This window comes from Chrysochloris asiatica, unplaced genomic scaffold, assembly GCF_000296735.1.
Source record: "Chrysochloris asiatica unplaced genomic scaffold, ChrAsi1.0 scaffold00042, whole genome shotgun sequence".
In the NCBI taxonomy this organism is placed as follows: Eukaryota; Metazoa; Chordata; class Mammalia; order Afrosoricida; family Chrysochloridae; genus Chrysochloris; species Chrysochloris asiatica.
Window position 1 is genome coordinate 11,824,460 of NW_006408560.1, and position 11,711 is coordinate 11,836,170.

The window sequence follows — 11,711 nt, forward strand, 5'->3', positions numbered from 1 at the left end:
AGCTCTGGTAGAGTAGTGGTTATGAGGTTGGGCTACTAACATTAATATCAGCAGTTTAAACTACCAGGGATTACATGGGAGGAAGATGAGGCTTTCTGCTCCTGTAAAGATTTATGAGCCTCAGAAACTCTACGCAGGGTCACTGTGAGTTGGAATCGACTCCACAGCATACCACCACCACTTAACATATCTATCTATCTATCTATCTATCTATCTATCTATCTATCTATCTATCTATCTATCTATCTATTTTTGTTTAGTAGTAGCCAGAGGGGAAGGAACAAATTGCAGAGACATTTCTAAGAAAAATCAAAAGGCCTTTAGTTATTGATAGAATTTGGGAGAAAACGTGATCAATGTCAAAAGCAACAAGCTTCTGCATTGGGTTGTTGTTGTTAAGTGCAGTCAAGTCAGTTCCGACTCATAGTTACACTGTATAGGGTTTCTGAGGAGAGGCTGGAAAGCTTGAACTGCTGACCTTTCAGTTCAAACCAACCTCAAGGTCCAGTGCTTATCCTACAGCGCCACACCAGGACTGGGTTGCAAGGGGACAAATGCTGACACTGACATTTATGAAGTTGGGAGGATAATATAGAGCTTGCTGAAGCATTTCTAATAATGAATGAATGAATCGCCATTCTCAGATAGCTACTTACTAATTTTTTAAATATGAGTTTTTAAACTTCTTATTTTGAATTGGGTGAAGGCTTATACAGGGCAAACCAGTATTCCATTCAGCAATGCAGACACATTTTGTTTCCTATCATTGGTTTTAATTCCCAATCATCCCACTTCTATCCTGTTTCCTTCTCCTTTCCTAACACTTCCTGACTTTTGAACTTTGTCCTGAAATGTGTCCCTTTTGATCTCAAATTGTTGACTGTAGTGATTGATAATTTATTTAAATTTTCATATGTGCTAGGTTACAGAACCAGGTGGTGGTGGTGGTTATGTGCTGTTTCCAACTCATAGCGGCCCTGTATAGCGTTTCCAGGGCTGTAAATCTTTACAGGAACAGAAAGTCTCATCTTTCTCCATGGAGCAGTTGGTGGGCAAGAACGTCAGACCTTGTGGTTCACAGTCCCCTTCGTATTTCCCATAATGCTCAGTGGAGGTTGTTGTTAAGTGCCATCCAGTAGATTTCCTGTTGAAGGTTTCCAAGGAGTAGCTGATGGGTTAGCAGCCCAATGCTTAACCTGTAGTGCCACACAGGACTCCTTGGTTGTTGCTCTGTTAAGTATTGTCGAGTTGGTTCCGACCCATAGCAACCCTGTATAGGGTCTCCAAGGAGTGGCTGGTGAGCTTGAACCACTGACCTTGCTTAAACCAACATTTCAGTCCAGTGCATTAACCCACAGTGCCACATCAGGACTCCTTAAGGGTCATTAAAATTTTTTTTAAAAATAGGAAGACCCTCAAGGAGATGAATTAACACAGTGTTTACAACAACGGGTTCAAACACAGCCAGGACTTAAATATGGCAAAGAACCAGGGAGCTTTTCGTTTGTACCTAGTAGTTGGCACCTAACAACATATGCTAAGCAAAGAGCTCTGCCGGCCAATGGCTAAGCTCTGTTGCTGGGTTAGTTGTTGGAACTGACTCAGCAACTCCACGGGACTAGACCACAAGTTCGGTTTGAACCATAAGGTTGGTGGTTCAAATCCACCAGCCAATCTTCAGAAATCCCAACAGGTTCGCTGTGGTCGTAAACCACTTGACGCCACTTAACACATCTGCTCCCATTAACATCACAACGTAGAAAATCTTATAGGGCAGTTCTACTGTTCGCTAAGGGTAGAAATCAACTTACAGAACCTAACACCAACAAAAGCTTAGCATTGTGCTACTGCTGGCCCGACTTCAATGATTTACACAAGTGAATCCAAGCACTTTTTTGCAACATTTGATTGGTAGCTAAGCTTGCTTGAGTACGAGCGCTTGCATGTGTTATACGAGTATTCTGTTTTCGAAGTTGGCTTGACACTATCAGATTGTGCTTGCCCCGGGACTGTTTAATCGGGGATGCGTTCCCTCTCCCTACACTACCAATCTGTGGCTTAGGCTTCGTGAGTATCCCAAAGCCACCAGGGGACAGTAAACCGGTTGCAAGGGCGCGTGCCCCAGATTCCCACAACCAGTGAAGACCAGAACCATTGCGGAAAGGTCAGAGGCTATTACCGCGCATGTGCGCCAACGCACGCAGGCGCAGCAGCTCCACTTCCGGATCGCCTCACACACCCGCCTCACCTCCAGGAGCAGTCGTTCCGTTCCGCCCCTCCGAGAGGAAGGGAGAGATGCAATTGGGTATTTTGGTTATCCATCCGACCGGCTCTCTTCCCAATCCAATTGGCAACTGGGGAAAAGGGCAGTTGGCCGCCGTCTGCTGACTTCTTCGGTGCTCAGCTCCACTGCGGCAGCCGCTATTGGCCGAGACCGACGGTGACTGCTCACTTCCGGAACGGGCTGCGACCATTCTCTCCCTCCCAGCCGTCGGCCTCAGCGTTCCCACCCCCCTCCCTTCCACTATGGCCGCCACTGTGTGGTGTGGGGAGAAGCCGGTCCTCCGTACCCTCCTATAGCGCTTACTGCCCCAATTTCAACCTTTAGGGGCGGGATACAAAGGAACCTCGCTCCCCAAATCCTTAGGACAGCAGACAGGAAGGTTTCCTATCCTCTATTTAAGGGGCAGGACTCATCTTCCTCTCCCATCTCTTTAGGCAGAAACTTAAGAGTTTTCCTTCTTTCTCTCAGGGTCAGAAGCCAGAAAGGGCTCCCCTTCGAATTCTTCAGGAGTAGAAGCCTCCGCTCCTCTTCCCCTAGGGGAAAAGACCCTAACTCTCCCAATAGTTAGGAGCAAGAGCTTAAAGGCTCTTCTTCTGCACTAGTCCAGAGGCAGGACCTAGAGGGCCCTGCCTCTTCGCCTCTTGCCAGAAGCAGCCTTAAGGAAGGAGGGAGGTGCAGAGTGGACCGCAGCCCTCCACCTGCCCCCCACAGGTTACTCCTGGCCCCTGCCTCTGGCAAACCAGCGTTCCCCGTTTCTAGGACTTGCTACCTGTCCACTCCCTGACCTTTTCCCGTCTGCAGGCTGCAGCACATGGAGTTACAGAAGGGAAAAGGGGCAGCAGCGCCAGCTGCTTCGGGAGCAGCGGGAGGTGGAGGAGCGGGAGCAGGAGCCCCAGGAGGGGGGAGGCTGCTACTTTCAACCAGTTTGGATGCCAAGGATGAGTTAGAGGAGGTAGGTGTGGGGGGTGGGAAAGGGAGTTAAGAAATCGGGTTGAGGAGGGATACTGGGCGCGGTGGGGGGTGGAGAGGAGGTCTTTACGTTTTTTTTCCCTAAGGCAACACAAACACTGTTCCAGACTTCCTGCTCCTGAAGTAATACGTGTGGGCCAACTTCCTGGACAGATTGTCATAGTAACAGCAGCCACCAGTACTAACATGGGTTGGGGGTGTTGGTGAGGAAGGGACACACATAGAGCCTTTGTTGTTGTTGTGAAGTGCCGTCGAGTTGGTTCCGACCCATAGGGACCCTGTATAGGGTTTCCGAGGCTGTAAATCTTTACAGGAGCACAAAGCTTCATCTTTCTCCCACGGAACCGCTGGTAGTTTCGAACTGCTGACCTTGAGGTTAGCAGCCCAACTGTAACCAGTACGATACCAGAACTCCTTATAGAACCTTTTGTTGTTGTTAAGTGCTGTTGAGTCGATTCCGACCCATAGCGACCCTGTATAGGGTTTCCGAGGAGTAGCTGGTGAGCTTGAACCACTGACCATGCAGTTCAAACTGCTTTGCAGTCTGGCGCATTAACCCACAATGCCACACCAGGACTCCTATAGAGCCTTTAGATTGACCAAATTTACTTTTGACATCCCTTCCCACGTAAGACGTCACAATTATTCTTAATGTTAAAGATTTAGGTCATGAATATATTGAGTTGAGAACCAGTGTCTGTGGGATGGAGTAGGGGATTGTGTGTGTTGTTGTCTGGGAGCTGATCAGAGCTTGCATCAGACCTAGGATCATCCTGTTGAATGGTATCATTTGTTGTTTAAGCACAGTCCTGGTGTGGCACTGTGGGCTAATGCGCCAGACTGTAAAGCTGTTTGAACTGCAAGGTTGGCGGTTCAAGCTCACCAGCTGCTCCTTGGAAACCCTATACAGGGCCCCTATGGGTTGGAATCGACTCAACGGCACTTGACAACAACAACATTGGCCAGTGATGTCCCCTTGGGCAATTAGAGTGAGTGGAGACTTGGAGTTAAAGTGAATAACTTAGTTTGACAGCATCAGCCACTGTAGTGTGTGTGTGTGTGTGTGTGTGTGTGTGTGTGTGTTGAGGGGGTAACTGGAACCTAGGGGATTTCCCTTCACAACTAGAGAGCACATACACAAAGGATGGGTGAGGCATTGTAATGGGCCTGAATAAGGGACTTTGCGGGATCTGATAGTTGACCCTTCCCCCTCATTTGTGTATCTTACCCCTGTCCCTGGCAACCCAGCGTTGATGATGTATTCCTTTTTCACTTCTACACAAGAAAACATTTGACCCAGGACCAAGATGTGACTGGCCAGATACATTCAACTCTTGGTTATCCAGGAATAGGATGAGTAAATTAACAAGCCCTGGTATTTCCTGGTCCCTTCCCTATCTCTTAACTTTGTTACTGCACTTTATCAGGTGTTAGAAACAGGCAAATGAAATTCATATTTTAGATTTGAAAAATGTTGGGTCAGATACAAGATGATGGAGCATATATGGAGAAATGAGTTTGGGGGAGGAGTTTGAATCAAGAAGTTGCTGGATAGCAACTTTGTGGATTTTATCTACCAGCAAATATCTACTCATAGGCTGGCTTTCCATCATGCTGCTTCCAACTAATCTGGTGCATTTAGATAAATTTGGTTTTGCTGTTGTTTTTATCAGCTAAGGTAAATATAAATAGGAACAAAACCAATGTTTGTAAAAACAATAGGTTACCAAAACAAATGAAAATGACTTCGGGATTGGCTGGCAATTTGGACTACCCACTGTCATCATGAAAATACTTGAGTCCTGTCCCATGAGTTGGAATGGACTCCGTGGCAACTGGTAATGGTGTAGTCTAGCATTGAAATTCTAGATTGATAGGAAGTCAGTAGTTGATTGACTGCTTGGATAGAGGAAAAATGATGGTTAGATGAAAATCCGTGTCGGATTCATAAAGGGTTCATTCTGCTTCTGCTCTATCATGTACCACTAGAGTAGAATCGCATCCTGTTCTGAACTGTGATTTGTTAGTGAATAAAGTGATCTGGCAGGTGGTGGTCGTTGTGTGCCAAGTCACTTTCGACTCAGCGACCCTGTATAAGGTTTCCAAGGCTGTAAATCTTTACGGGAGCCGAAAGTCTCATCTTTCTACAGCTGAGTGGCTGGTAGATTTGAACTGCTGACATGTGGTTAGCAGCCCAGCTAATCTACTACACTACCAGGACTTCTTGATATGACAGGAGGGGTGGGTCACAAAAGAGAGAAGGCATTTATTTTCTTGCCTTTTTTTAAACTGAGAGTGAACTTTCAACTGTTTTTAGGGAAGAGAGGGGAGGAAGGACCTCTTTTTTTTAAATCTCATCCTTTTTGTGGTGTAGATTTTTCCCAGCATGGCCCAACGTATCTTCTTTCCTTCCTTGCCCTTTGTCCTTTCCCTCTGAATTTTCCAGTAAGTCTTGCCACACCATCCCCCCCAATGTGTGTGTTTCTATTATCCCCACTAGATCAGAATGTCTCTAAGGGCAAGAACTACTGATTTCTTCCGCTGAGTATCCTACAGACCTCTGTACACAGAAGTTATCAAAACCTAGTTTTGACTGACCAACTTCTGCTTGTTTGTTTCCCATCACAGGCCTACCCATTGCCTCCCGACTGTAGACCATATTGTGTGCAGAGTCTTGATAGGAAAGCAGGATGGGGAGACCTAAGGTCTGGCTTCTGGAACTTACTATCTAAAGATTGAGTTAATACATTCACATCAAAAAAACAACAAAACTACTTGCTGGCAAGTCGATTGGCAACCTCAGTATGTCTGAGTGGAGTCCTGGTGTGGCGCATGGGTTAATGCACTGGACTGCAAAGTCGTTTTAAACCACGGGTCGGCTGTTTAAGCTCCCCAGCCACTCCTTGGAAACCCTATACAGGGTCACTATGGGTCAGGACCGACTTGACAGCATTTAACAACAACAGTGTGAGTAGGTCTGTGCTCCATAGGTTTTCAGTGGCTGATTTTGGGGACAAGTAAATCGCTAGCCCATTCTTCTGAGGTGCCCTTTCTTCATTTGGTCAGATTCAGAATAGAATCAATAGTAATGAGTTTGGTTTTTAAATAGGTTTTCCCCGAGGATTAATTCATATCCTAACTGTGAGGAATCTCCAGAGAATGAGCTTTGAATCATCTCTAATTGTTGTAGGTATAAAGGGAGCCACAGTGACACACTGGGTTAAGCATTGGGCTGCTGACTCTTAAGATCAGTGGTTCAAACCCACCAGTGCTCTGTGGGAGAAAGATGAGGCTTTTTGTTCCCATAAAGATTTACAATATTTGAAATACTATGGAGCAGTTTTACTCTGCCTTATAGGGTCACACCCTCGGAAACCTTGTACAGGGTCGCTGTGGGTCGGAACCGACTCGACGGCACTTCACTGTGAGCCAGAATTGACTTGATGGCAGTGGATTTATAAGTATGGGCCCTGGTGACACAGTGGTTAAGCACTGTATTGCTAAGTGAAAGGTCAGCAGTTCAAACTTACCAGCTGCTCCTCAGGAGAAAGATGTAACAGTCTGAATTTGTAAAGATTTGCAGCCTTGGGACAGTCTCCTCTGTCCTATACAGGGTCACTTTGAGTCAGAATGCTTTTGACAGAGGTGGGTTTTGTTTTTTAATAGGTTTTCCCCAAGGAATAATTCATATCTTATGTGTCAGAAATCTCCAGAGGATGGTCTTTGAGTCATCTCTAGTTGTTTTTCCCTTAAATCTTCATTTTTCATTTCCAAGTGGAACTCCTGCTTGTGGACTATGTAGAACTCAGCTGTGTTCAGGATCACTTTACTAATGTGGGTCCTTGGGGATTTTGTAGTTTGGATCCTGTCTTTCTTTTCCAATGATAGTGAAATTTAGTCCCTCAAAGTCATTTTGCCTTTCCATAGGAGAGCAGTATCTAATATACATTTCAACCAGACAGGATACTCATCTAAGGGAGTAGACACTGAGGTGAGAGGGATCCCTCTAACTTTAGTCTTCAGGTTTCTGTAGATATTGTGACAAACTGGAAGGCCTTCCTCCTCCACCCTCACCCCACCTGCTGCTGCCATGGCAACATGGTCAGGTAGTCCTAATACTAGAAAAATTAGCTCAAGAGATGGTAAACATTTACTTTCAGGTCTTGTCGTGGAGGAAGGGCTTCCACTGAACAGAGCTATTCCTGCCAGCAGTTATTGACAATTGCATTTATCATTTGATTTTTACTAAGATCCTTTGGAGAGTGGGGAAAGAGTTTACTGCTACTTGACTGTAGGGATTGCTTTCTGGGGCCATCTTTGAGGGGACATGGTCTTTCTTTTACCCTGAATGATTTGCAGTTAGTTCTCTTGTATAGAAAACTAATTTCTGTAGTTCTAGAAGGGCAGCATCTCCTATACTTCTGTTGCTTGGACAGGACTGGCCTTTCACATGTCTGTCTACATTGCTTTCACCAACTAATTTCAAATTCTGAATTCTTCCCCTTTTCTACATCCTTAGCTGGGCCTCCATGCTCCTAGAGGCCACATCTCTTCTTGACTGGGCCGTGACCCACAGAAAGACTTAAGGCAGAGCATAGAATATCAGGGAGGAACCTTAAGAAGCTGTATTAGACCACAGTTAGAGATGTGGGCCAGCCCACAGGACTGAGTATCTAGCTTTGTGTAAGGATCTTGGTACAGGGTCCATCAGTAGGCTTTCTCCCCTCTCCCTTATCTATTTTTTTTCTCTCCAAATTGGGCTGCAAACCACAAGGTCAGCAGTTCGAAACTACCAGCTGTGCCGCGGGAGAAAGATGAGGCTTTGTGCTCCCGTAAATTTATAGCCTCAGAAACCCTGTACAGGGTCACTATGAGTCGGAACCGACAACAAGAGGGTAGAAGTTTATAGAAGTAGGTAGAGGAGGAAACTTTCAGCAAGGTCAAGGACTTATCCATGTCCTGAAGTAGGGGATTTAGTTTCTAGGAATCTTTAAGGACATGCCATTAATAAAGAGGCCCTGGTCTTCATAGATTTTGTTGTGCGGTTACAGAGCTTCCCAAGTTGAGTAGATTCTGATTTATCTGAGCCTGGATGCTGGATGCTTCCATATATATTGTTTAATCCTCAGAACAACCTAATGATGTAGGCATTATGTCTGTTTTTCTGATAAGAAAACCAAGGTTTAGAGAGGCTAAGTAGCTCACCCAAGATTAGCCTAAGTCTAGCAAGTGGTTGAGAGTTTCTTCACCATGCGTCCTGTCAGCCAGTTTGTTCATTAGCCAGCTGTTGTTTGACCTCTCTTGTTTCTGACTCCTTGATTCAGCAATGATTTCTTCCTTTAAGTAGGAAGCAACATCTAGAACTTTAAGATGCTGTACTACTGCTTGTTTACCATCTCCTTCCACTTTGAAACTGCTTGTTCACCTAGGCAGGATAAAGGGGTCCTCCCAAACCTCCTAGGATAAGATTTAAAGAGAGAAAATCCACCCTGGGTTTTTTTTCCTTCTCATATTATTATGTAGGAGCTGGATTAGGTAATGGTAGACCTCAAAGTTTGTGGGAGAGGTGGGTTGTGAGAGTCACAGTTCAGTTTTCATGTGATCTCACAGCTTTTTTTCACAAGTACGCAGTGCTTCTTATTAAGACTCAGTATGCTATTCTGACCTAATTTGGGGTATAGTTAGACTTGAATGTTGAGTGGTGATGTTGTAATACCTCCAAACCCAAGTGGCTGTGAGCTTTTATCAGGTTGAACCTTTGTGGTGATGGAAACTCCTTGAGTGTTAACACTCAGTTCTGCCTTGTGCCATCTTAGGATGGACAAAGGCAACCTCAGGATAATGGTAAAAGGAGAAATGTGATTGTCTTAAATTCCCAGGCTTCTTTCTCATTACTCTTACTTATGCTGTCCTGCTTAATGCTACCCTAGAACCAGTTCTCAACAAAATGTTTTATGATAACATCTAGGACCAGGTGGAACTAAACCTAATAACTTCTCTAACTTTGGTCCGCTTTGCCTCGCCCTGTTTTGCCAGCATCATCATCACTAAGAATGGGAAAGTGACTCTCCTAGAACAGTTTTTGGGGTAATTCTCAAGATCAAGTTTCAAAGGACTCAGAAAAGAGTTTGTTGCTGTTTGTTGTTAACATGACATCAAGTCAGCTCTGACTCATAGCAACCCTGTATAAGGGCTTCCAAGGAGAGGCTAGTGGATTTGAACTACCACCTTGCAGTTCAAATTGACCTTGTCCTAAGCACCACACCAGGACTGGTGATAATAGTCAATGTGTGACGCATTTTAGCAGTATTTAGTATCGAATACTTATAAGGAGCAGGGACCAGTGACTTACATAATGTTGAGCCATAGTAGGATTGGTCTTTGAAAACTACTATGGCCCTTGAATAAGTCTTAATGTATGTGTCTCTATCCTCCTTTGATTAGAGATCTTGGTACTTTTGGAAATTCTTAACTTCTGGGGGGAAGTAAAAAAATGAGGGAGAATAGTATAATTTCCACGTTAATGTCATCCTACTTCTATGTTTATCTGTTCATGGCAATCTTGGTTTATCTCCTCCCTAAGCCCTGGTGTGGCGCTGTGTGCTAATGCAACAGACTGCAAAGCCGTTTGAACTGCAAGGTCGGTGGTTCAAGCTCACCAGCTGCTTCCTTGGAAACCATATACAGGGTCTTTATGAGTCAGAACCGACTCGAGGGCACTTTACAACAACAAAAGTCCCTCTAGATGGTTTAAAAACATAACTAAGACATTTCATTTCTTTAAATATTGTGTATGTATGTCTGTGAAAGAAGTATTTTTTTAACACAGCCACAATACGTTGTTAAGTGCCATCCAGTTGATTCCAACTTGTAGAGACTATATATGTATAGGATTTCTGAGGCTTTAAGGGAGCAGAAAGCCTAATCTTTTCTCCTGTGAAGCAGCTGATGGGCTTGAACCATGGGCCTTGTGGTTCACAGTCCAGTGCTTATTGTTTAGAACCACCACACTCCTGACAATACCATTGTCATATCTAAAATTATTAATAATTCCTTACTATAATCACATATCAAATGTTAACTATCTCTTATTATCGCGTAAATTATTTTTATAATGGGTTTGTTCAAATCATTAGTCAAAAAGTTCACATACTGCATTCAGTTGATATGTGTCTACTTTTTTATAACTTTTTATTTTGAAATATCAGACATACAGAAAAGTTTTAATACATAGAATTCTTAAATGTTTAAAGTATATACTTAAATATATAAGAATTTTTATATACTTCATGTGTATACTTTAAGTATATAAGAATTCTGTGTATTATATTGTTTCTATAAGATGAATCGCATGGATTCATCAATTATTAACTTTTGCTACATTTGCTTTGTCATTGACTTTATGTGTATTTTGATTTTAACCTTTTAAGAATAAGTTGTGGCTCTGATTGATGTTCCTTTAGACTTAAGAACAAAAATTTTCTCTTAAATGACCACTCTGTTTTGTTACCAAGATCAGAAATATTTAATGATGTTAAATAGCATATTTTACATTCTAATTCTTAGTACAGATTCAAATTTTGCTATTTGTCCCAATAAAATAAATATTGTAGTCTAGGATCGCACATTTCATGTCATTCTGCTAGTCTTCAGTCTGAAACAGCTTCTCATTCTGTCTTTATCTTTCATAGCCCTAACATTTTCACCTATTGTTTGAGTCCATTGTTGTAGCTACTTTGTCAGTCCATCTTGTTGAGGTTCTTCTTCCTCTTTTTGCTGGCCCTTTGTTTATCAAACATGATGTCCTTCTTCAGGGACTGGTTCTTCCTGATAATATGTCCAGAGTAGGTGAAACAAGTCTCGTCATCCAACCTTCTAAGTGGTCTCAAACATAGCAGTGATTGGGAGGGTGGTGCAGGACTGAGCAGCATTGCCTTCTGTTGTTCAGATGGTTGCTGTGTTTTGAAACAGACTTAATGGCACCTAACAACAGCATTTTACACAGGCCAGTTATTTTGTAGAATCTCTTTCAATTTGATTGAGTTTGAAGTTTCATGAGTAAAGGTTACACTATTTTTTGTGTGTGTGGGGGGGTGGGTAGGAGTCAGGAGTTAGGATTAGTGCTATGGCTAGATCTAGGTTAGGCCTGTTCTTTGTTTTATGTTAGGGTTATCGTTAGGACTAAGGTTACAGTTAAAGGGATGGAGTCCTGGTATGGTGCTGTAGGATAAACATTTGGACTGCTAACTGCAGTGTCATTGGTTCAAGCCCACAAGTCAGAACTGACTGGACAGCATTTAACAACAGCAGGGTTAAAGGTAACTGGGCTAGGGCTAAGAGTAAGACTTGGTGACGTTTTAGGGTTAGAATCAGGTTTAATTTTTTAAAACATAATTAACATTTTTTTCCCTGAAATATACTTGATTTTCTCTTCATTTGGAAATTCTGTAATTACAGT

At 43.4% G+C, this 11,711-nt stretch overlaps 1 protein-coding gene across 1 annotated transcript in view; it reads left to right on the forward strand.

The window, feature by feature from the left end:
* The first annotated feature begins 3,069 nt into the window (after positions 1-3,069).
* The window catches only part of INTS3 (integrator complex subunit 3), a 59,343-nt gene continuing 50,701 nt past the window's right edge, over positions 3,070-11,711 (forward strand). The window contains exon 1 of the mRNA XM_006861474.1: positions 3,070-3,236. Within this exon, the coding sequence (XP_006861536.1) occupies positions 3,096-3,236 (141 nt within the window). The 5' untranslated portion in view covers positions 3,070-3,095. The remainder of the gene's footprint in view (positions 3,237-11,711) is intronic.